The sequence below is a fragment of the Atractosteus spatula genome, chromosome 19 (genome assembly GCF_055471065.1).
Source record: "Atractosteus spatula isolate fAtrSpa1 chromosome 19, fAtrSpa1.hap1, whole genome shotgun sequence".
NCBI classification, from domain to species: Eukaryota; Metazoa; Chordata; class Actinopteri; order Semionotiformes; family Lepisosteidae; genus Atractosteus; species Atractosteus spatula.
The window spans coordinates 8,299,599-8,326,496 of NC_142724.1; the positions used below are offsets into that span (position 1 = coordinate 8,299,599).

Consider the following 26,898-nt stretch of genomic DNA (forward strand, 5'->3'; position numbering starts at 1 on the left):
TTTTTGTTTTTTTTAATGAAGGAGTTAATTCTCTTTCAATCCTATATAAAACAATAGCAATTAAAAACTTTTTTAGGTAAAATATTTACATATAAACAAGTGACTGTGCAAAATTTACATGAAAAGAGGGATATATATGAGTTGAATTTTGTTTTCTTTCTTCTCTGTAAAAGACAAAGGGGAAAGTGTAACAGTTACCAGACATTGGTAAAAATACTGGATAGCATTGACTTTACACATAATGTTCATTGAACAACATAGCATTTGAAAAGTCTTGTTCATTGAATAACTAACATATAATTACACATTGAAAAAGGAAAACAAAAGTATTTACAATCATAAAAGTACTATTGATAAACAATTTTAATACAATACTTGAGAAAAATATAAAGAAACAATTAGTATATTTAATAAAAAAATAGGTAAGAATGGGGGACTTCCCTCTGGCTTCTTGTTTGCTTGAAAGTAGGTCTGTAATTGAATGCAGTCCATTTTAGCAAAATAATTATGGTGTACATAGTATTTTATGTGCCAAAGTTATATACAATTACTGGCAATAATTCCCAGAAATTATCTTCTACATTTAATTCATATTTAAAAACAGTTCGGCAATCTCAGTGACACATCTTTCATATCTGAATCAAATTGTTTTTAATAGAAAAACCAAAACAGTGCAATTAAATTAGATTTATGCAAAGAATTTACTAAAGTCATCTTTAAAAATGTTTTAGGAAATGTATCAAATGTGTTGTTTTTTATTCAAACTATGGACAATTGTGTAGGCTCAAGAGGCCTTTAAACCATGCGTTAAATTGACAATAGCTATTGAGATTATATAATCTTCTCAATTCACACACTTAAAGCAAACGGACAGATAAATAACCATTAATTTGATTAAAAATCTTAAATACAAAAAACACACCAGACAAAGTTTAAATTAATCTGAGGTCAAAACAGTGGGAAAAAAAATCAGTAAAACGAGTAGCTGATTAATTGCTTAGCCTTGTAAGATCAGGTACGAATATATGGCTTATTTTGGCAAGAAGGCAACTCAGTAAATGATGAGTAACAATTATCTGTCCAGTTAAAAGAATCCACAGGCCATAATAATAAAGTAATAAAATAATAGTAATAATAAAACAGTAACAATTTTATAGAAATTTTAACTGAACCTTTTGAATAAACAGAAATATAAAATGGATTTCTTTATGTATAATTTTGTACATTTGTCCATTTGCGTGTTACAAAAAGGCGCTCTCTGTAAAATTTATATATATCATTTATTAAAAGACACAAACAAGGAAAGTCCCATGAACGCCTCCTGCCTACAGAAAGCCAGCAGCCGGTGCTATTTCAGGAAAGCACGGTACAGGAGGTGCGAGTGGCTGGTCTCCCGCTCGTTCTCCAGGCAGAAGAGGAGGTCCCTGAGGTTGACGCGAGTGATCCGCTGGCGTGTGAACTGTCGTGACGCGCCCGCACTGGAGCTGCCCGGTAGAGACGCGTGGGAGCCCGAGCCCTGCAGTGGGGGGGGGGACAGCGCCTGTGAGACCGCCCAGCAGCCAGCCTGCGGCGATACGTTCGCGAGCGGGATATCCCGCACGACCTGCCACTCACTCGAAGGGCCCGCCCCTCGACCGTGAGACTCAAGGAAGTATGCAAACGAAAGGAGTCCATTCAGCCCATCTTGCTCGTTTTCTAGTTTTAGTGGCTAAATTTTCCCCTAGCTGCTTTTTGAAAAAGAGCCGGTTTTAGGCCTTCCTCTTATCCTCTAAGCCTGTTCCAGATATTCACAACATTATGTGTTTTCCCTCCTAAATTAATCTCCTTTCAGCTTCCATTTATGACCCAGTGTCCTGGTTTCATTGCCGAGACTGAAAGTCTCTTGGGTCGGCCTTCTCTATAGATCCCTCTTACCATCTGATACACATAGATCAAATGTTCTCTCTGTCTCCTTTGTTTTGGACTGAAGAGTTTTAGTTCTGCATATCTGCATATAATAATCCCTTGATACCAAGACTCATTATTACTGCCTCTTTTGTATACTCTTTCTACATTTAAAATATTCATTTTCTTTGGTATGGGGACGCGAACTGAACATAATAGCGTAAATGCGGTCTTACGAAAGCATTAAAAAACTGGACCAAACATTCTGCTATTTTTGCTGCTTCCCCACATTGTAGTGGTAAGGATACAGAGGTATCCATATAAAAATCCAGAGCCCTTTCACAAATAGCTTCTAGCTGTTTAAAGTCACCCATATAATACATTCTGTTTGTATGCATACATTCAGGATGGATCACTTTTGTCCATGTTAGATTTAATTTGCCAAAGTGTCTTCTCCATCCACGGATCTAAGTCTTATTGTTAGTGTTTAACTTTACTAGAATCAAAATCTGTGATAAAGAGATGGAAAGGCAATGGACCTAAAAAGAGCAATAACTTTTTGCATGCTAAAAAAAGGTGCACTCTGTAAAATGAGTTAAAAGATAGAAAAACAACAAAGTCCCATGAATGCATAAAATGAACACATAATTGAATCTTGATATTGAAGAACATTTTTGTTCTAAAATCTGACTGAACACCTGATTAAATGGAGTCCTTTATAGTACAGCTATTCCAGATCCAATCAGGGTTTATGTAATTTTATTCTACATTAAACTTGTCAACTCTTCTAAGTCCCCCTGGATAACACTGTCTTCTGTATTAATTATTTATAAACAATGCTAACAATGTGTACTTACAGGTGATTGTAAATTACAGTCTATTAGTACTATGTAATCTCCACATGGTTGATGTGCTGCGTGCCATATTACAAGTCTTGTTTCACTCCAATTCGTAAGGATGTAGACTGATAATGTTGAGTTTTTTCAGCAGGAATTGCATGAAATGGTCACTTGAATTGAGTAAATGTTTTTCATGAACAGAGTAATATAATAGTAAACAAGCTCTAATAATATAGACATATGTTATATTCTGTAATGATGGTTATTACTTATTTTCCTTATTTATCAAGTACAAGTATGTTGTGTTAATTAATTAATTGTTTCAAATTCCTTTGCTACTAAAGCTGTTTTTGCTATACTGCATGTTTGTTACTAATGCCACTTTTTGTTACTAACACTTGTTACTAATGCCACTTTTTGAACCTTATAAGTTCTTGACACTTTGAAGACAAAATATCTTAAAATAATATTTCCATGAGAAAGAAGTTACCGTGCTAGTAAAAAATAGATATGAAAATGTTTCTGAATATTAATTTACTTAGCACATTTCTGCAACCACTAACCTCACCTCAAGAGTAAAATACTACCAGAGGCATGACCTTTAAAAATAATGGACAATGCAGTAACAAATTTAACCCAGAAGAGGGAGCCATAAACTAAGACAATGCAGGGGCATAAAATACACAATAGAATAAAAACTTTCCTTTGTTCTTAAAATGAACAGTTTAACCTTTAACAAGCTTCAATATTTATTAGTACGTCAGTAAGAATAATTTACTGTATATAATGTCAAGATAATATCAGGTGCAGTAAGAAACCACAGAACAGTATAGCACTGCTCTTTATAGAAGGCGACAAAGTTAAAAAGACAAACGAGAAACACGTTTCAAGATTCATAAGCTCTGGTTTCACTGTGGAAAAAAATTATCTTGGGAATGACAAAATTGAATAAAACTTAAATTTGATTTATAGGACTTGCAGCTCATCATGGGTATAGTTTTCGGGTGCACTAACTGGGATTCTATTCATGCTTTATTGTCCCATTTGGGGAAATTTATTTTACAGCTACCTCCCAACATAACACAATGACAGACAAACTTTTACCAACCAAGAAGTCAGTGCAACAGTGTTACAGCAAGATAGTTACGACACATTGTTTGAAAGACACTGCAGTGGGGATGGAAGATTTCCTGTGTGTTAGAATGACACCTGGGGACACAGAGGCGTCTCCCAGATGGGAGAAGTGTGCACTAAAAGTGGAGTGGGTGAGAGATGCAATCCATAATACACTTTGCTTGTTTGTAGAGGATATTTAAGGCGATTTGATTTGCCCCGATTAATTTGCTACTTATTTTGACTTATTCTACACTCCTATAACATGTGCTGATTCTTACGTTAGTAAAGCAGGAACACAAAAGTGAAAAACCCGTACCTCAGCTCCGGCCCCAGATCCTGGAGAGTCCAGTTTCCTTTTCTTTCTGGGCCCGATGGCAGCCAGCGCTGTGAGGTTGGCGTCCCGTTGCCTCATCTGGGCCAGCTCCTGCTGCTGCATCTGTGAAACAGCATGCACACACGTCAACGCTAGCTCTGGCACCCCTGCTGCCCCCCTTTCACAATACAGTTTCGAGTGAGGGAATTTAACTCGCAGTTCCATCAAGGACAGGGACTGCATCAGGAGTGTTTCAGTACATCACTAGGAGACACACAATCATTTCTGTTATCTATGAAGTTATAAAATAATGAAAATGTACACTTGAAACTCATTCTGATTGTGAAGCAATATTCCCTTCACTAAAAACTGTTTTTCTTCACTCACTTCGAAGCAGGAAAGACAATCACGTCAAACGCTTCAATCGTCTTGAAGGATCTGCTTACCTCTTTGGCCTTCTGTTTCAACCGGAGCTGCTCTGGGTCTTCTTGTCGAGATCGAGACTGCAGACAAACAACGCACAGTACAAACATATCATCACCAGCTCGCACAGCTCTTCACAGACGAATGTTAGAAAAAGACAGGACTGGATTCTGTTCCGTGCCACTCATTCGAGATCTGGACTGTCGCTTCAACTGTATCACACTGGAGTCAGATATACTCATATACTTCAGCGCTTTTTAAATCAATGACATTTCCCAAGAAGATGAATGTATCCTGAAAACAAATCTCAATTTAAATTAAACTTGTGATTCTGAGCAACGTGGCACAAAAACCAGAACATCGTTAGTGTAAACTCTTTTTCTTAAAAAAAGTTTTTCCACTGCAAGGTCATGATAGTTACGACTCCAAGGCAAAATCCAACTGTGGCATTTTTTTGTTTTAGGCCATTCCCTTACCTTTGCTGCCTTCATTAAGATTTCTCTTTCTTGCTCCTCCTTTCTTTGCTTCTCGATTTGATCTAGCTGCTCAAAGAATTTCAGCTGGGAGCGCACATCATTGACTTGCTCGTACCGATCGTCCTCCTGCAACAGAACCACTAGAGATCAGGACCCAAGCCGCGCACTCAAAACTGCGCAGTGCTCACTTTAGTTGAATCATACAAATGGCAATGGATCATTTGCAAAATTCTACAAAAGAATGGAAAAAACCTGTGACTTATGAAGTCTGGACGTATTTTAAAAAATGCTCTTAACTAAGATTTACATAACCTGTACAGATCTGTACATGATCCCAACATGTACATCAATGATATTCATATTCAATAACATATGATCTAAAGAGCCACTGCTTTTACAAGTTATAAAGGTGTACCAGTGCTGTACCAGTCTTACCTTGAACGACATATTTCTCTGCTGTGCAATCTCTGACACTTTCTCTATTACGTTCTGCAGCCTTTGTTGTGTTGCGTGTGAGACAAAGTTGACCACCTCTGGACCAAGTTCCGTTACTCCATATTTTTTACCTAAAGAGAACAAATAAAATAGTTTAGATTTTGAATCCATATCTAATTAAGCTGTGTGCATCACAATAATGGGTCACACGTAATATTTGCAAGCAGTTTATATGCTAGTGGTAAAAATTGTGGGATCTCCTTGATCAAGACGTAACTAAGACATGAGAAACACAGAAATTAAATGTTTTAAATCATATGAAAGTAAATTTATCGTCTCAAACAACAGAGAACATGACTCGCTATCATTTTACTGTATTTCTTTCCCAAAGATATATAGTTAGTTATCAAACCAGCACATACTCTGAGCATTATACTAAACAAATGTATCATTTATGGATGGATGGATGTTTGCCCGTTATGCCTTTCGGCAAATAGTGGCAGCAGCGTCCTGTTGATGTTACCATAACATTTGGTTTTTACGGGACAGGGTTGTTAGCCATGTGCCCAACCTCCAACATGGAGGACCTGGCGCCCGACGTGGGACACGAACCCACTACCCTGAGAGTATGAGACTCATGCTCTACCAACAGAGCTAGCAGGGGTACAAATGTATCATAGTATTCCATATTTTATACCACAAACATGTATGTAACAGTTGACCAGTTAACCATATGAATACAGGTTATAGATCAAATTTGTCAAAGGTTATTGGGGTCAAGATTATATGTTCTTTGTAATGGTACATTCAAGTCTTTCTCTTAGGTTAATGGATCCACATGTTAGGTCATGAAAAAAATGAAATAGTCAGTTCTTTGGTCAACAAATGAATAATGCTTTTGATGAAATCTTAAATGTATACTGCAAGGACCAAAGACAGATGACTATTACTTACCTATGTCTAATATCCTTCTGTGTAAAGAGGATGTGAAAAGAAAGGCCTCGTCCTTGCAGGATCTCGTCAGCGTGCCCACAAGCTCGGAGTTCGTAGCCAGTATCCTGGCACTTTCCTCAGATAAGTTGACGCCGGCCATCGAGGCCACGTCGTTAATGTCATCGTCATCCCTGAAGAGGAAGAAATAGGAGTTATGAGCAGGGCTGGTGTGTACAAGGTGTGTGAATTAGCACCAGACTAAGTATGGTAAGTATCTTATATTGCCTTTCAGGTATTAAATAGGGGTCTTTAGTGCACTGTAAAATGGTAATAGTAAAAAGGGTCTTCAGAAGACAATTAACTTAATGATATATAAACTGCACTCTATCCTTAAAAACTAAACATCACAAATACCAAGAGAATATGAAAATAAAACAATTATATTTAAATACGGTGACATTTCATTTTCTTTCCATTACGATGAACATCTGAAGAGAGGAAAAACCTGCCTTTCTGAACCTTTACACTACACCCCAAAAAACCAAGGAGATTTTACTACATAGTTAAAGTAGAATCTGGAAAGGCTTAAGTGTAACACATACATTTGATTGGTTTAATCAAGAAAAGACAGGCCTCCTGCCACCATCAATTAAAGCTCTGGATCAGGCTACATCATCTGCCTCAGCTAGTACTGCAGTTACGGATGTGCCTGGGACTCACAATTTAACAGGGCTTGGGTTTACTTCACTCTGAGAAACCTCTAAACTCTGACGTAGCCAGGCTCCTTTCAGGAATTGGAATCATTACTAATATAGCAAGTTCATACCTGAGGACACCCTACACAGGCCATATGCATGCTGAATAAAGGCTTAAGCTTTAATATACTTCACAATATAGAGCAATTCACTAATGAAAGTAAGCAGTCACGGATTGATGTTTCCCCTCTATTTCTCAGCTTATCAGTGCAGCTGCGCTATATTTTCACCAGTGAAACAGGTGTATAGATGGATAAGTATACAGTATATCGACATTACCTTAACTCACAGCAACTTGCTTACTCTTAAAAAATACCATAACCGTGGAAGGTATTTCTTGTAAGATCTAAATCGTACGTATGTTCCACTTTTAAGCTGAAGAGCTGCTGACACTCTGCTTTCTCTGGCGAGTATACACTGTCCCTCGGCTTGTGACTGGTACAGCCACACTGGGCAGCTGCCAGCAATACTGTGATGAGAATACTAGGCTGGGGCTCTGTTAGGAAATGTATGATGCCTCCTGTTTGCTTACCGGAAAGACCCTCCCCCTGCATCCTTCATTTTATTCTTCTGAGCTGGTGATGTCAGTGCTGGACAAGCAGGAGACACTTTGGTACCTGGTAATACTGTCTGTTTTACCATGGGGACTGCAAAAGATGGATTGATGAAAGAGCTGCTATTAGCAAATTCTAAAATGAGAGACTCAGAAATCACGGCTTCACCAAGAAAAGTTCCAAGACTTAATCTTGTTTAAAGTCTAGATAAGAGCTCTTAAGTGTGCTGGAAATTTTTTATTTATGTTAAGGTGACGTTGCGTGCTAATTCCATACAATTATTTTTAAAGCTTTACAATCTACATCTATTGAAACACCATTTTGTAACTTAAAACTAAGCAATTTCTTTTCACTTTAATTAAACCCTGCATAAGCATCAATGCAGAACTTTCCTGACCTCTAGTTTTAATAAATTCCTAACCTAACAGCATATTTTGACTCTTAATGAAATTAGTTTTTGACACTAATGGCTGCTGCCATGAGCTTAGTACAGTAGTTTACTGCCCACCAGTGCACATTCATGCAGGTGTGTAATGAAGCACTAGGTGGCAGCATTTCTCAGGACTCACAAAAAATGAGTTGGAACTGAACAGCAGTTAGCATATTTAGTGCAATGTGTAGCATCTAATAGCCTCAAGCTACACACAAAAGATGCATTATGTTGCTAGATGTGTTCTTTCATAGCTTAGCCTGTCAAAGGGAAATGAGATTCCATCTACTGAAAATCAGTTAAAACTCAGAAACCAGGAGGACAAGTGGCTTACAGGATCATGAAGTTGTCAATGGACAACTATAATATATATATATAGATTTGACTATATAACTTATTAAAATCACATTCAAGCCTTAACGATAGTATCTCAGAACTGGTCGGCAGTACAATGAGGTAGCTCCAGTCTTCTTGTTACACAATGAAAAATGATGCTGCTGTAAACACTTTTGAACCACCAGGACCTAGAATATAGGAACTGTTGGCGTTTTAATGCTGTACTTAGAATTAGTTTACTTCATCACAAATTTAAGAGAAAGAAATGGACAATAAAATATTTGAACTGACCTTGGGGGAGGATGTTTCTTAAAACAGTGTAAACTAAAGATACTGGTTCATATTTTTAATACCAGCTCTTTGGGATGATTCAGCAACACGAGATACTGTGTAATATAAAGTCATTCTATTATGAGTCGGCCTTTTATTTATTTTTTAACCTTTTTTCCTCACATTCATCTTCCTATCCTGACCTCGGCACCTTGCCCTTTGATGTCTCGAACAGGTGAGGGACCCCCTGCGATCTCACATTACCTGTCTGAAGCTGTTTCACTTGCACCGGCTGCGGACTCAGCATTATCCGACTGTGAGGAGGCCTGAGCGTCACCATGGGCGTCTGTGTCAAAGTCACCTGGGGCCGCACCATTGTCCCCTGCTGTTGAGATTGAAGAATCTGCCAAAAACGAGCATTACACGTTAATAGAGAACACATTTATTATAGTGATGTTCCAAAACTTTACAATGAAACTAAATGGAAATAATGATAGCTACAGTGGTGTGAAAAAGTGTTTGCCCCCTTCCTGATTTCTTATTGTTTTGCATGTTTGTCACACTGAAATGTTTCAGATCATCAAACAAATTGAAATATTAGACAAAGATAACACAAGTAAACACAAAATGCAGCTTTTAAAAGAAGGTTTTTATTATTAAGGGAAAAAAAACCCAAACCTACATGGCCCTGTGTGAAAAAGTGATTGCCCCCTAAACCTAATAACTGGTTGGGCCACCCTTAGCAGCAACAACAGCAATCAAGCGTTTGCGATAACTGGCAATGAGTCTTTTACAGCGCTGTGGAGGAATTTTAGCCCACTCATCTTTGCAGAATTGTTGTAATTCAGCCACATTGGAGGGTTTTCGAGCCTTAACCGCTTTTTTAAGGACATGCCACAACATCTCAATTGGATTCAGGTCAGGACTTTGACTAGGCCACTCCAAAGTCTTCATTTTGTTTTTCTTAAGCCATTCAGAGGTGGACTTGCTGGTGTGTTTTGGATCATTGTCCGGCTGCAGAACCTAAGTGCGCTTTAGCTTGAGGTCACGAACAGATTGCCGGACATTCTCCTTCAGGATTTTTTGGTAGACAGCAGAATTCATGGTTCCATTTACCACAGCAAGTCTTCCAGGTCCTGAAGCAGCAAAACAGCCCCAGACCATCACACTACCACCACCATATTTTACTGTTGGTATGATGTTCCTTTTCTGAAATGCTGTGTTACTTTTACGCCAGATGTAATGGGACACACACCTTCCAAAAAGTTCAACTTTTGTCTCGTCAGTCCACAGTCCTCGTCAGTATTTTCCCAAAAGTCTTGGGGATCATCAAGATGTTTTCTGGCAAAACTGAGACGAGCCTTTATGTTCTTTTTGCTCAGCAGTGGTTTTCGTCTTGGAACTCTGCCATGCATGCCATTTTTGCCCAGTCTCTTTCTTATGGTGAAGTCATGAACACTGACCTTAACTGAGGCAAGTGAAGCCTGCAGTTCTTTGGATGTTGTTGTGGGGCTTTTTCTGACCTCTTGGATGAGTCGTCGCTGCGCTCTTGGGGCAATTTTGGTCGGCCGGCCACTCCTGGGAAGGTTCACCACTGTTCCATGTTTTCGCCATTTGTGGATAATGGCTCTCACTGTGGTTCGCTGGAGTACCAAAGCTTTAGAAATGGCTTTATAACCTTTTCCAGACTGATAAATCTCAATTACTCTGTTTCTCATTTGTTCCTGAATTTCTTTGGATCGCAGCATGATGTCTAGCTTTTGAGGATCTTTTGGTCTACTTCACTTTGTCAGGCAGGTCCTATTTAAGTGATTTCTTGATTGAGAACAAGTGTGGCAGTAATCAGGCCTGGGTGTGGCTAGAGAAATTGAACTCAGCTTTCCAAAGATGTGATAAACCACAGTTGATTTATGTTTTAACAGGGGGGGCAATCACTTTTTCACACAGGGCCATGTAGGTTTGGATTTTTTTTTCCCTTAATAATAAAAACCTTCATTTAAAAACTGCATTTTGTGTTTACTTACTGTTATCTTTGTCTAATATTTCAATTTGTTTGATGATCTGAAACATTTCAGTGTGACAAACATGCAAAAAAATAAGAAATCAGGAAGGGGGCAAACACTTTTTCACACCACTGTATATTCACACATCAAAAGCGTCCGATATGGAATTGACAAGGTTTATCATCTTAGGAACACCATCATCTATGCAAACACACAGGTGTGCGCAACACATCTCAGACGTCACTGTTGGGCAGCACTCTCAGAAAACCCTGTCTTACAAAAGCCAACTCAGCAGCAGCTGTGCTTGGCCAGCTGTTCACTGTCACCTGGGGAATCCTGGATACTGCCCAGGCCCAAACCACAAACATCTGGATTACAGGGCCAACCTGTAACCTGAGTGAGCATGCCTACTACACAAGCTACTCAGTACTTAATAATAAAGATAAAGATAAAAGCTTTTCTTGTGGAGTAACCTGTAACTCTGGGATTAAACTAAATATCTTATGTGCTGCTTAAAAAGGAGGTAATCTTCAAAAGGCTAGGTGGTGCAGAGACCCAAGTCGTAGACCGAGTTAACTGAGGTAACTCCCAAGCCCCCTCCAGTATGAGATGCTTTATTACCAGCGGTGCCGGCTGCCCTGGCTTGGTGTGGCTGGGTTGTGCCAGGCTGATGACGGGCTGGTGGAGGGTGCTGGTGACGGTGGCAGTGGTTTTGCCAGCTGTCCGCTGCACTGTACTGCCCAGCACTACTGCCGTGAGGGCGGTGGTGGCCTGTGTGCTGGGCTGCTGGAGCTGGCTCTGCTGGATGAACGCCGTGGAGTCAGGGGTGAGCTGCCGCAAAGCAGGGAGACTCCTCTGGAAAACAAGAAAAAAAAAGAGATGTTGCAGCATCAGTCCACATTGCATCCCAGATAGATACTCCAGGACATGCAGGAAATCAAGTATTTCATATTTATAAGACAAATAGTTGATTTACATTGGTGCTATCATCCTTCCTATATACATTGTGGATCTCTTTCTGAAAGAACACTGCAGATCACCCACTTCAACTACTGTATGATAAAAATGGAAGGAATCTTGAAGAAAGCCAATCATTATACCGTCTTCTTGCACAACAATGAAGATGAAATATTTGCTCCTGTTTTTTTGTGTTAAATACAATTCATTTGAAAAAGTTACTGAATATAATAATAAAAAAAAACAGTCCCTGTATGTCTCTGTCCTCTTCCTGCTCCTGGATTATCTGTATGTACGCCTCACCACCCTTACCTTGAGGAAAGGCACAAGATATGGTTGAGGTGAGGAATTGAGCTCCCGGTATAACCTGCTCGTGAAATCTTCAGCTTCGATTTTTCCTTCCTGTAAAGCAAGCATGGAAAGCAATGTGAAACCTTACAAATTCAGCCTGTTTATTACAGAGTCAGAAGGCTGAAAAAAAATAAGCGCAGTCAAGTGTGCCGGCACTACGAATCAGGGTAACATACAGATCCACTAGATCCTACTTGAGAAAATACTCAAATCGACACACAACTGTGTTCGGAAATTTCCAGGAAGCTTTTTTTAGCTGAAGCTTAAGATATTGTTCTATACATAAGACCTGAGCTCTGTGCAGTCAGGAGCACCAGTTTTTCTTACCAGAAGGTTCTGCACCAGTTCCTTCACATTGGCAGCCGTCTCTGAAGACTGTTTCCCACTTGAGGCTAGCTTAATTAACGTGGAAAGAAAATTCTTGCATTTCTTCACATTTTCTAATGTTTCCTGCAAAGCAAACAACACTTGGTCAGATATGTATGAAGAAGTCAACAGTCCACATGTTAATTTGTTAAATTGCTAAATTAAGCATACTACACAGATACAATAGGTATTGCTGTCATTTCCATCACTGCGCAGACACATTTTTCTCATGTTTTTATTTTAAAATCTCTAGATGCAATTACCTATTTTTTAATATTTTATATTTTAATCTTTACCTCCAAATTAACATAGAATCCACTCTCAGTAGAGTGTCGGAAAAAGGTTTTTAACTACTGTCAGACAAATTTGACTAATTATCAAAATAATCAAAATAATTTCCACATTACTAATACGACAGTATCTTAAACCTAGTCTCTTTCCATTAAAGGGTTAATTAACATGATAAGCAATTATTGCCAGATGTGAGGACAATACTCTTTCATCTTGTGTTCTGAGATCACCTTGAAGCCTAGTTAATCTTATGAAAGATGTCATCCTGTCAGATCAAATAGTGCTTACCTCAAGTCAGGCAATAGGCATTACCCAAATATTATGATACAGCAAACAATGAGTACTCACTGTTAAAGACCCAGCATGTACTTAAACAGACAGGACTCTTATTTAAAATGGTAAGTATGTTGTGCTTGACTTTGAAAACAGAATTTAAAAGAAAACATGAAAACATAACAGAAGCCTCTCCAAACCACGTCCCATCAGGGACATTCAAACTTGGAAAGTGGCTATGGGCATAACGAAATAATTTAAAAATGAATTGCAGCAGGTGGCTGGGGACACTTCTTGCTTATCATCTCTGTAACAACAATGTACCCTATAGTGCTAGAAAAGAAAGTTTTCATTTTCCATATTTTCAGTTTTAACACAGTGCAGATTCAAACTAGGTCAGTCGAATTCCTGGAGTAACTCCCCCCCTCCAAAAACACACACACCACTCCTAATCCTTGTGATCCACAAGAGGAATTGCTTATACGTCACAAAACTGATGTAAAACAACAGACACACAACTTACTGCTTTAGCAAGGAGCGCTTTGCTTCCCAGTGAAGGAGATGCATCACTGTAGATGGGCGCAATGAAGAAAACTTGTGTAAATGAGATACTTGTGTAAAGTAACAGGTTTCGACCACACAAACCAGTAACAGGCACTTTCTCAGCACCCCTTTTTCCCCTCACTAAGGGTGGCACAATAAAACGTGCTCATTTATTCTCGTTGAACTGAGCTCATTTTGTCCAGTGCTAAGCTCCGGAAATGAATAATATTTAAAAAAAAAACAAGAAAAGAAGGAAGCACGAACCCAAGTAGAAGTTTGCATGCGCTAGCCCCTGGCTCTTACCGTTGCAGTGGTGGCTGGGGTCCCAGTGGCCCCTGTTACGGTCCGCTGGGTGGCCCCTGGCTGCACTGAAGACGGGGCCCCTATTGATGTGGCTGTGGCTGTCCCCCCAAGCACAATGGGATTCTTGAAATAAAAAACACAACTTAGACACTGAACAGTCCCGGGGCTGTTGGCAGGTTATTTTAGTCCCATCACTAGTAGTTGAACGGTTTGACGCTGGGTTTACATTGTTGAGTTTATAGAGCTAAAAGACGAATACAGTAATCCCTTGCTACACACAAATTTACCTGAAGTACTTTTGAGTACTCGTACAGAATTTTCTGTTTACCATTTCACCTTGCATGACCCCCAGTTTTAAGCATCTGCAAGTTCGAGAAGGATCTGTGAGCTGTGGTGCTTGCTTCCTCAAGGAGGAGAGGATGAGAAAGAGACTGCGAGCACGCGTGCGGCCTGATCTCGCTCTTTCTCAGTCAGCCTCAGACATGTCCGTAATTTCTCTCACATTCTTAAATTCTGCACATACTGGTGTAGATAATTACATTGGGCTTTGATGGTTATTGATATTTGATTGTGCAAAGAAGTGGTAGTCATTGTGATTTCCTAAATAAAAGTATCGTTAGTACTGCTGCAAGCATTTCCAGCAATGTAACCTTCCTGCTTGACAAGGGATTACTGCACATGTTAAGCATTATTTGGACTAAATTAACTGTCTACAACAGTTTGAGATTTATTCTTGCATCAGAGGCTTCTATGAGAAATTCTTGGAGAATATTAAAGGTTTTTGTTAAATTAAAAAACCTAGCGGAAGCTGAAGCTAAGAACGTAATGTGTCCTTAAATTCACTGGACATACACCTGCACCTCCATAAAACAGCTATTAAAGGAACCCTTTTTAAGTTTACAAGAAAGATGGTAAATCTGTATCTAAAGAAAAACCACATAACTTTCAACCTGTGCTGTCATACTAATAAAAAGTTTACAATAGTCTTTACATATACAAATCTCTGCAAAAACAAAGAACTTAGTTATAACAAAAACAGATCATCATGCTAACTTTCATTATGCTTAAAAACAGTTTTATTTTTTCGAAAGTAAAAAATTAAAACTGAAATGAGAATTTCCATTCATCCAGTTTCTAAATGCTTCTTCCAATTCAGGATCACTGGGAAGCCATAGTAAATATTTTATACATAAATCTCCTTGTATATAAATCCAGATTTAGGCCTGAATATGATCCAAATTTTGATCCACCTTCCAATAATTTTTGCACATCCAGTATTAGATCTCTGAATTTTTGATTGCCAGAGGCAACTTGTTTCTACCCACTGAATGAAACCTACCATAAAAGTCTCAGCTTACAATTCACATTGGTGACAGGGTCAAAGATCTGATTAAATCTGGGCCTTCTTTCAGATATCAAAACATTTCAATTTAAATACAAAATGTAAAGAGCTAAACATCCATAGAAATAACACATAAGGCCCGCCTGTAATCAGATCTAGACCAGCCAGCACAACAATAAATAATAACTTTTTTATCACACAATCCTTTCAGGGACAATACTTGTAGTGAGTTTGAATAGAGGACTGAATATCTGATTTGGAGACAAAGGGCTGTTAGGCAACACAGTTAGAAATTAACTAGATCCCTAACAAGAATACCAAGGAATTTAACCCAAGGAAGAAATCCCTCCTCTGTCTCCCAGGTGAGAGAAACATGGGGGACTTTAAAAAAACTATTTTGTAAAATGGCTGTTACCTCTGCAACATGGTCTGCAAAATCTGCATAATCACCCTTTGCTCATAGTGTTGCATTGTACCTGTAGGACAGGAGGTCTCTGTAGTGTAGTGGTAGCTTGCACTGTTGTCTGTGCAGGAGAGGCCTGTTTGATGATCGTCGTTGGTGTGACCTGCCGTGCAATAATTGGAGTTCCAGGGGCCTGGAGATTAAGTGTAGAAAGGGTATTGTTATAATGAACAAAACACTGCCTTAAGCAAAAATGCTGCTCTCAAATATTCTATAACCCTAGGTGTTAAAAACACATGCAGAGCAATGTCTTTCCCTGTGATCAAACCACTTGTTGCAGATGTACAACTTTCTTTTTAAAAAAAAAAACATACATGCTACTAATTTGTTTGCTTAAGGAGATACCCCCTTGGTGAATCAACTACTGATCACAAATTATAATTATCATTACCTATGCCATGTCTGTTCAATAAAACATCAGTACACCAAAAAAAGATAATTTTCCTAGTATCTGTGAATTTGCTACAATAACAAGAGATACAGTGATATGAAAAAGAAAGTACACTCTTTGGATTCTATGGTTTTATTAAGTTATGGTTATTAAGACAGATTTGACTTTCACCTAGTCTTCAACACGTCTTAAAAGTAAAAGTCCTAAAAGGAAAATACAGACACTGAGTTGCTCACAAGCAGCTCTACTGTTTTGTAAGTCTAAATCTAAAGTTTTGAGAAAAAGATAAGAGGACACATGCTTAAAATGAAATACATTTGACACCCAGCACAGTCAGAGGGACAGGGTGGGCCCTTCGGCTAGGGGGGTAGTTACCTGGACTGAGGTGATCTGGACTGGGGGAGTGCTGGTGGGTGTGGAGGGGCGAGGAGCCATGGCACTCTGGGACTGGGACTGGGCCTGCATCTGAGCCAGAGTCTGCTGGTGGATCATTAACAACTGGCCACTGTCACTGCGCACCAGAACCATACCTGCAAGGCACACACGGGGACACAAAAAAAAACCTTTTTAAGGAGGAAAAGCTCCTTGCTGCTGCTAATATTTGTTTCCTTTTTGGGGGGTAAATTACACCCTTCAAATGTGACCTCAATTAACACAACCAACATAATAATAATAATATTAATTCCTTACACTTATATTGCACTTTTCACAAGAATGTGACACTCCCCTGATAATCCTGATAAGCATCTTTTAAAGGAGAGAGTGTGGAAAGGCAGGTTTAAAATAAATGACTGATTTGCAGAGATCAAGTGCAGTACATGTACAGTAAATGAAAAATACAAATAAAAAAAAAAACACCCAACTGAAATATTGTCACAAATCCCCTTCTTTGTACAGCTGAAGAAAAACTACACACAATGACAAAAATGAAAATCTGCTTCGTAGTGTTGATCCAGCCAGTCTGTTCTGCTTAGCTGCAGATGTACAACTTTTAAGCACAGGACACAGTCATAACCAGAGTTATCACCATCTGCAACCACTTACGAGCTACGGAAAAACATTAAAGTATGGGAAAAAGTGCTCCAGGTAAGGAGATAAAATGGTAGCAGTTTTTAACAAGCTTAATACACCAGCAGTACCCAATGTGCTCATGCAATTTAGAGAGAGGTCAACTGTTGATTCCACGCTATTTTGTTCATACGTAAGAAGTGAATGGACCTTCTGAAAGGGGTATGTCTTCTTTTCTTAAACACAGAGTGATAATTACAAATGGTATGACTATGCACCAAGTGTTATTAAATAAATTCAATAGAAGTGTGGGTTTTTTTATTCGTGAAAGCTAGTATTTTCTATCTGCATTGGCTGTTAAGGTAAATAACCTTACTATGTATTCAATATTCTGTTAAATATAAAGAGACAGATATATCTTTTCAGCCCAAAAACACAATTATATGAAAATGTTTTCTTTATCTATTGATTTTTCTTTTTAAAAAATTGCAATGAACACATCAATTAAAATGGTTTCTGTGCCTTTTATCATATTGTATCCAAAGCCCTTTATTTCTATATAAAATCATAAACTATATAAAATTCGCTAAAGCATATGAAACATAAACACCCATCACAAGCAACTGGCCTATCTCTATAGGGCACCTTTGATATTGCTGAATTTTAAACGTATTTAGTATTTATTTTAACTTTTAACTTATTTGCATTGTGTTAACATTTTCGTATTTTTAATTCTAAAAAAATATTCATTTTATTCATATGCTAAAGCATATGAAATACAAACAATACCCATCATAAGCAATTCACCAACAGTTATTGGAAAGTCCGGTATTTCCAATTTTACAGACAGAATTCCCCTTCAGAAGATTTTGTCCGTTAAATCCAAAGTCTGTTGAACTGGGGGTTTACTGTATTTGATCTACACCCCCTACAATAAAGACCTACAATCAGATGGTGCGTTTAGAGGCAAGGATCAGACATTTACTGTACTTCTTCATGACGTTCAAATTAAGACAACTATCTTGAAATGCAGCAATTCTTGATTTAGAAATAAAGAATAGTATAAATAAGAAATGAAAAACATCTTCCAATGCAACCTGAATTTACCATACTTTTCCCTTCATAGTTCCAAAGTAGCTGGGAACTTTCCCTATATCATACAGAGCAGGTGCTTTCAGTGGGAACTAACAGCACCACTGAGTGTTATGTATCATCCTACACTATACAATTGTGTGCGAAAGTTAGGCAGTCCCGTCCAAACTGTATGTTTCATTGAATCTTTAAGTGAAAAGAATTGGGCAACCTCTGCGTGGTACATATTTAAACATGACATTTTTCTAAATATAGCAATGGACAATTATTATTTACTGATTTTAACAGAAAAAAATAAAAAAGTGAATGTGGCATGTGCACAAGTTTGGGTACCCTTCCAGTCGATTCATTACTTATGGCTCGTTAAGCCTTAAATTATGTCTGGTGAAGACAATTCTAAAACACTTTGACCCTTTTAACCTCTGAGGCTGCGATTGTTGTTCTGCCTGCTTTTAACAACCATAGGTCCCCCTAAGCAGCTCTCTGAGGACTTGAAAATAAAGATAACTCAGTCTTACAAAGCAGGGCAAGGCTGTAAATGATCTCCAAATGCTTGCAATTTCATCGTGAGAAACATTATTAAGAAACAGATTAAGTGAGAACTTAAAGGGAATTGTTGAAGTCAAGGCAAGATCTGGAAGACCCAGAAAAATCTCTGATAGAACTGCTCAAAGACTGGTTAAGATCTGCAAAGCAGAATCCACAGATCCGCAGAAAAGATTAGCCGACACTGAAGTAGCTGTTCACAGGTCCACACTACAGTGTTGCTTACACAAAAACGATCTGCACAAGAGAGCTGTCAGAAGGAAACCTTTCCTTCAATCTCATCACAAAAGTCAATGTTTAAAGTATGTAAAACAAAACCTTTATAAGCCAGAAACTTATTGGAACAAAGTGCTGTGGACAGATAAAACATTCTAGTGGAGGTATTACTTAGTACTGACTGACAGGATGCCCAAATGTTTGCACTTGTCATATTCACTCTTTTATTATTTTAAATATCTACACAACTGTAAATAAATACTTATTCTGCATTAACATTTGCAGAAAGATGTCATGTTTAACATTTTCACATTTACTGAAACAATTTGACTGTGCCTAAACCTTTGCACGCAACTGTAAGTTTATACCAGCTTCTCAGTTGTTATAAAAACTATATAATAAAATAGTTTTATTATGCAACCTAGTATTAAACTATAAATCTGAAGTAAGTCATCCTTATTTTAATTGAATTTAATTTAATTAAAAATTATACCACATAAAACCATATGATATTTTACTTACTTACACAACATGTGAACTTGTGCTCACTAGTGTTTTGGTCTTTTGGTCTATTAGGCTAGCATTAAAAATGTTACTGTGTTTCATACATTTTATTATCTGCTTGTAAGAGAGCTATTTGTTTTATGCCTTGCTGCTGTAAAGTCAAACTGGTCTTTTATTTAATAAAACACTAGATTGCCTTAACAGATGTTCTGTTAAGAGAATGCACAATCTCTTTAAAACCTGATATATCACAGAAATAAAATAGTTCAAAATTTAGATATAGTACTAATATTATTTCAATCGAAAAATGAACTAAATCAAACAGCCTAAGATATAACTGTTTTGCATTTTTTTTTTACACACCGAAATGCAAATTACCTCCAGGTGATCCAGTTTAACACACTTTTTAAAAGAAATACGAAGTGACTTTTAAGAAAGCATGGTTTGTGAGGACATATTCAGATTATTTATTCAAAATAAAATGTGTTGAGTAGATCAGACCAGACAAGCGTTAAAAGCTCTGTACTACATTAGAAAAACTGTGGTTCCCTAGTTATATCCAAGTCTCTAACGTTTACATTAAACACACAACCCTCATCACAATACTTTTATGATCACTTCAAGATACACACTAATAAAGGACTCAACAATCAGTTAGACAATACTATAGTACGCAATATGTAAATCCATATAACCCATCAGAAAACCCAAATATTCTGACACAAAACACAGTATAAAAAATTACTTTTTGTAGGACAACATCCAGAACCAGAAAAAAACCTTTTAATTATCTTAACACAGATGTTATACATCTGACCACAATATCTACTATTAAGTTTCAAGTCCTGTATCTATAGCACTAGGATCTAGGAACACTAATTATTTTACTTTTCTGCTGTTTAAGAAAACAGCATTTTTTTCATGTAGGAAAACAATGATGATCAAAGAATAAGAAAACGAGGCCCAGGAGATAAAATGAAACAATTAGGTCAACTAAATGTATTAAATTCTGGTGTTAGTCTACTATACAAATATGGAATTTAAAAATATCAACTGCAGTACATTATTGTTTACTATAGCTATACTATATTGTTTACTATATTCATTTCTTGGTATATTGTAGAATATATTACACAGAGGCTATCACAAAACAGTAGGCAAAAGTAATTGTGCTACAAACTTAAAAAACAAACTTGTTTTCAGGACATTAAGTAAATTAGTTGACTGCTTTTTATGTGAAAAGAAGCAATTCAAACACTAAAGTTAAGAGCTTTGATAAATGGTATTCCCCGGATAGCTTTTACAGTTTAGCGTAGTTGGAAGTTGCTCTCTGGGGCTGCAACACAGCGGGACATTGTTTTTACTCCTGCTACAGCACTATCATTGGCAGCCTATTTAAACGCACATGAGTGAGCAAAGTGAACTACTAGCTTAGCATACTCTCACTGAAACCAGTCAAACCACTGCACAGCACTGCAGACAGGGACAACATCTAAACAGGATCTGACCTCATAAACCACAGATTTGACTCTTACACAACAAAGTTTATCTAAACAGCTAATTCAAGACCATTATCTATAAAAATTAACATGGTGACATGCCATAGCACAAGATGCTAAAGAGCGGAGGAGAATTAGAAAAGTTTTTCAATTCAGTGTTTGTACAGGTCCGTTTATATATATGTACACTGAATAAATGCCATTAAGACTAATCAATTTAATCACATATTTTAAACAGAAAAGGCAAATCACACAAAACGAGCACAATGATCGAAATATTAGTAGAGGTCTTCAGTATGAGCCGTGACACTGTCAAAATGGAAAAACTTTCAAAGTTAATATCGGACTGGACCCCTCTGAGCACTGACTGAATCCCGGCAGAGCAGCCATATGGGCTTGATACATGACCCTGGGATTTTCCGCCACCCACCCATTGAAGCTGGCCAAGGTGTCTGTCCTGAGGGTGGTACTGGCGAGCTGGTCCAATGGATGTTCTGTTGCAATGTGTCAAAAGAACACGAGGCTTTCCTGGAGTTCCCAAGTCATGATGCACTGCTGACTGAGTGTCACCAAGGGTCTGGTGGAGTCAGCTATCTAAAGCTCTCTCCTCAAGATTCAAGATTTCTTTATTTGCCACATACAACAAGTGCTTTGGAATGCTTACTCATTCAGATGTAACCAGTAACATTAGAGAAAAAATATAGGCACAAATAACAAACAGACATGGACCACAAACTTAGACAACAGACATTACAATCATGCCAAGACAGGACATAGTATAGATGGTGCAGTACCTTAAAGTGCAGGTGCTAATATGTACAGGTGCTAATTTGAGCTATTTAAGATGCAGACTGCTTGGGGGAAGAAACTGATTTTGAATCTATTTGTCAGTGTTCTGATACTGCAATACCTCCTACCAGAACCCAGGGGTGAAAACAGATCGTGGCCAGGGTGAATTGGGTCCCGAAGTATAGCTCGAGCCCAGTTGTGGCAGCGGTCGAGATATATCCGGTCAATGGAGGGGAGCTCAGTCCCAGTGATTTTCTGCACGGACCTCCTGGGTGCTCGAGGCAAGCAGAGCTGGTGGTACAGGAACATGCCTCTGCCTATATTACTTGTTATATGTAAAATGTGAAGTGGCAGGAAAGTGTCAGAGGATTCTGATCTTCACTTTCTCATTCTCCCCTGTGCAGAAGGTACAGCTTGGAGCTGGAGCTGGGATGGTGAAAAACTCATGACTGGCCCTTTCCGATTTGGAAATATATACCAAAAAAAAATAGTTTTAATTTAAAAAATAATAAAGACGGTTCCTCCTAATAACATCGCCCGTCCATCAGTCTGCCCGTTGGTGTGAGATTCCGAACAATATAACAGTCAGCATACTGCTCAACACGATGGCTCTGCACATTGCTTTCGGACAGGAAAAACAGCATTCATGGGTGAATAAAACACTGTACCGTGCCACCCCCTCAGACGTTCTCTGGCCCACAGAAGACAGCGAGTTTTGTCACTCCGCTGTCAGCGTGTTACATCTTGAACGGCCTTAAGCGCACTGCAGTCATTCTGCCAACACGCGTGATCTTTCTTTCCGGAACGTTTCATGTTGTAACTTCTGCTGTGGAGGGACAACAGAAGAAGCCGACAGTCCCGTTCTGATAGTCCCGGGCCGGTGAGGCGAACCACAGCTTTCCAAGACGTGACCTCGGAGGGCCGGTTTCCTGGTTTCTCGGGACTGGACTGCAGAGGCTGATACAGAGCATCTCATTCTTCAGGCACTCTCTCTCGTCGACAGGCCACCTTTGATTATTCCAGCTGACACAATCGGGTAATCTTCATCACCTAATCGGGGCACGCTTATATCTTTTACTTACAGGTACTAAAATCATCGCATCGCATTGCTATTTAAGCCCATTCTAAATCATATAGTTTTGACACTTTTTACTCCGCTGTCGTAACACTGGGCACCTAGCACTTTTCGGAATCACACAACTTGAGCTCAGTATTTTGATATCCCAGGGAGATGGATAAGAAAGAAGGCAAGGAAGTATTCAATGTAGGGATATCTCAGGCCTACTTTTCACTGTTATAAATAAAGAGACGTGAATATATAGCCCGAGTGCTGTAAAGTAGTAAGTGTCCCTAGCAGTTTTAAATCACTTCTTCCACCACAATTTCTGAGCTGGAGCTGTTAGCATAACCACCAACAACTTCAGTCTTTTTTACGTCGGTGGATTAAACATCCCCTTTATACACGAACTTGGTTTTTACACCAGCTAATCCAGACTTTAGTTTAACAACGGCAACAACTTGCTTGAAATTAAGCCTCCTTCATGCTTAATAGTCATAGTTAGGTACAAAATCAGAGACCACAGAAGCAATCTGTCAGTGCCTCTGTGTGGGCTAACTGTTCACAAAGGTATGCAGTTTGTTAATAAAATTAACAAAACCAGCAGATGCAGTAACTAGACTAACTGTGGTTTTGAATTACTGTAAAAACCTTTCTTCACAGTGGAGCTAACTACACATAAGGCCTACATACCTCTTTTGAATACTTATTCTCACTGTAATCATTTATCTGTTTAGAACAACAGCAACAAGCAGATTTTAAAGACTTTAGATTTGAAAGGACTGAAATAATACAGTATTCACTTTTCTGTCTAAGGCACAAGAGGTCCTAGGAACACTGATTAGCTCAGAGGACACAGGGTAACTTCAGTCATGTCTACTAGTGTGTAAAATAAACACTTCACACAGAGGACTGCTTCTGTCAGTCATCACTGTTTCTGCCACCTGTGTTCCTGATTTTAACAGTTTGTGAGTAATTTATTACTACTACATTGTTTAATTAAACTGCCATTTATATTTACTGAGAGGTTTATCTTGCAAAGTGATATGTTGCAAAGTTCCTGCTCAAACTTTTTTTCTCCTGAAAAGTTCTCCAAGAGAGAAACACCAGCCTCAGCTTTGGATAGATTCACGTAACGGGTTTATAAGTATCTGCTGTATTTTGATTGTTACACACAGTTAACGTGCAATAATGACCTTTGTTCTACAAACTTCAAAATACATTGTCTTTGTTTATATTTCATCAGTTGTCACGGTTTAAAGACTTGCCAAGCCAAACTTTCTATTTGCTAGATTGTAGTGGCAGCAGCCACTTTAACAAGGAAAAAAAGTCTGAGTACTTAAAAACGTACACATTGGAACCAAAAACGTTTGGATACGTTATGGTCTTTAGGCTATAAATAAGCTTTTTTTTAGTTCCCTAACTTTAAAATTACACATATTCACAGAATTATCTGAAAGGGGCATTAGCAGACGCTCTTCTTGAGACGCACATTATCGTTAATGAAAATAAAACGACCGACATGATCGAGAAAGATAAAAGACAAAAGGTAAAGAAAAAGGTGCAGTCTCTTGACTTATTCAAGCAAGACCGTGAATATAATTACACAGACAGCATGTGTGTATGACATTTGTCTTGGGCTTCAGACGCTGAGCTAATCATGAACTAAAAGCGATTCAGTCACTATTAAGTTATGGAGGAGTTATGATCCTGTCTAGAATTAAGGACAGCTCTTAAAAGTTCTTCAAGGTTTAGAACTGCTGGTGTGTTCAATAATAAAAAAAACTTTTAAAGGCTTACCTGGAGGAAGCTGGATGTTCTGGATATTTGGCTGATTCTGCGGTGCGTGGGGCAGGCGGGGAGCTAACACCTGCGGAGCTATAGTCCGTATTCCGCCCGGACCGGGCACGACTGCTCCCGGAGTGGAAGTCCTGGCTACATTCTGCAAGACCGGACTCTTCCCGATAGCCGCGGCCGAACTGGGCTGCGGTGGAGGTCCTGGCTGCAGAGCGTTTTGCATAGGCTGACCAAGAGTCAAGTTACCGGCGTTCGCCACCACACCTGGCGCAACTGCCTGCGCTGTAGTCTGGATGATAGTTTTGGGGGACTCCGACTTGATCACCTGCGCCCCGGCGCTCACAGACACGCTCACGGGCGACTGGCTGCTGTTTAAAAGCGGAGCCTGTAAAGGTATTCCAGATCCCACCGTGGCGGGCAGGCTCGCTACACTGACCGCAGAAGTCAAGACCGTACTGTTCGTACTCCCATTCTGCGTCGTACCCGGTCCGGTCGTGTGCATCGGAGGCCGCACTAGAGTCACTGTAGGTCCACTTCCCAAACTTGTCGCCTGAGACGAGATCACTGTCGAAGTAACAACATTCTGCGCGTTCACGAAAGAGGTCTGTATGACAGTGCTTGAGGCTGAAGGCAAAACAGCGTTTACATTTCCTTTCACAACCGATCCAGGTCCGTTGTTGACAACTGTGACAGCAGGTGCAGTGCTGCTGCTGCTGCTGCTGCAAGTCGTAGCACTTGATACTGGCGTCCCGGGGAAAACAGCGGCACTTCCTGAATTGTGAGAGTTCATTACTACATTACTCCCATTCAAAGTTTGCACCGCAGACGTCCCGATTTTCCCGTTGCCCGCTCCGTGGTTGGGCACAGCGGTTACCATGGCACTGACAGCCACAGTTTTGCCTTGGCTGAGCCCCACTGATGCCTCCGACCCAGCCGATGAAGTGATCCCTGTTGTTGCATCCATATCTGAACCCTGGGACCTCGTATTATTAATAACACCCCCTTGCACTCCAGCCCCTGTTGGAACGGAAACAAACCAGAGAGGGAAAAATATCACAGCACATTGAAAGGCATGGCAATGGATGCACTCGTTTACATTTTCTCTTTCGGAAACAGAAAAGAAAAAAACCAAAACAACGTTTACTATGTTACATTACCTGCTTTTGCCAGATCTTGTGCAAGTCCCATTTTGCTCTCCTGGACATTGGCATTGCTTCCTACCCCAGGGCTTGCGATGTGGTTCCCCACCCCCTGACCTCTTATGTCGGTGTTCCCGTGACCCGAGCCGGTTAGCTCAGACTCCAGGGACCCCACCAGATCGCTAACTACTTTCTCGTCCACCTCTGTGTTGAAGAAAACCTCATCCAGCAAATCGGAGCCCGCCGCCATCTTACTCTGCTATGAGTTGAGGGGGGGGTTACCCGGCCTCACGCACGCGCGAATGGTGTGAAACGTCACGGGGATAGGGATTCCGGCGTATTCTGATTGGTTGTTTCCAGATTTAAAGGGCGGGACAAATGGCTGAAAGCGTCAGTATCGAGAAAGTTGAGGATGATACAGCACCGTCGGTTGAGGAGCTGGTGGGGTTGAAGTATAATAGTATTAAGCTACTGTGTCCGCGTTACTTTTTAACGCAAATAACGGACCTAACTGGAAATTACAGGCAGTGATGTTTACGAGTCTTCAATGCTGGTTTGGAGTTATATGAATCTGGCAAAAATCGAAGAGACTTTCTGTTTTGGCGCTTCGGCTTTTTGTACTTGCGTTTCAAGATGGCTGCGTTGTTTTTGTTCAGTAAGTTCAGAGAGTGTGTGAGGGCGCCACACCGGAGAGTGCTGCCAAGAGCGTGTAGTACATGCTGTCGAGACTAATGGGGGGTTATCTCGTAATACTGTAAAGTGTATTTCAGCGGTGGGTGCGAGTTAAAGCGGTTTCCTTTATTAGACCGGAACTGATTTTTTTGGTTGTTTCTTTAAACCGTATCTGACCTGTGGTGCAGTAGCGTAAGAGGGCATGACTGATTTTGTTTGTTGATAAACTAATTCTGGCACTCGGTCACTAAACAAAATGGGGAAGTATATTTCTGTCCGTGCAACTGTCATTCTATTAAATAGACTATTTACAGACAGTGACTTTGAGATGTCACACCCGCGTAGCGGAGATGTGAAAGGTGGCGGCACCCAAGCTAGACGCTTCATCCGAGGAAAACCTGGATTTTATCCTGTGCTCCATTTACAACCTGAGAGGCACAGCCAGGCTTTTCGGAGTGTCGATTTGACGGTCTCCCGTGTCTGATTTTAAGGTTCCTTGAGCCCTTGTTTGAAGCCGAATCATTTCCCAGTC

At 39.4% G+C, this 26,898-nt stretch overlaps 1 protein-coding gene across 1 annotated transcript; it reads right to left on the reverse strand.

Annotated features, from left to right (window-relative positions):
* Positions 1-25,998, reverse strand: taf4a (TAF4A RNA polymerase II, TATA box binding protein (TBP)-associated factor). Its single transcript, XM_088937749.1, has 16 exons — positions 25,713-25,998; positions 24,559-25,572; positions 16,423-16,577; positions 15,670-15,789; positions 13,852-13,974; positions 12,403-12,525; positions 12,037-12,126; positions 11,389-11,622; positions 9,029-9,167; positions 7,707-7,821; positions 6,441-6,610; positions 5,487-5,617; positions 5,052-5,177; positions 4,599-4,655; positions 4,156-4,275; positions 1-1,516 (listed from the first exon to the last, which is right to left on the reverse strand). The coding sequence occupies exons 1-16, from the start codon at positions 25,942-25,944 to the stop codon at positions 1,349-1,351; spliced, it is 3,117 nt and encodes a 1,038-aa protein (XP_088793875.1). The 5' UTR covers positions 25,945-25,998; the 3' UTR covers positions 1-1,348.
* Positions 25,999-26,898: the final 900 nt, after the last annotated feature.

What these genes read in the sequence shown, in the direction of transcription:
- taf4a (XM_088937749.1), bottom strand. Translation starts at nt 25,944, where the DNA reads ATGGCGGCGGGCTCCGATTTGCTGGATGAGGTTTTCTTCAACACAGAG. An exon ending in ATCTTGTGCCTTTCCTCAAG is followed by an intron (nt 11,623 to 12,036) that starts GTAAGGGTGGTG and finishes CTTGTTTTCCAG; the next exon opens with AGGAGTCTCCCTGCTTTGCG. An exon ending in CAGGGCAGCCGGCACCGCTG is followed by an intron (nt 9,168 to 11,388) that starts GTAATAAAGCAT and finishes CGTTTTTGGCAG; the next exon opens with ATTCTTCAATCTCAACAGCA.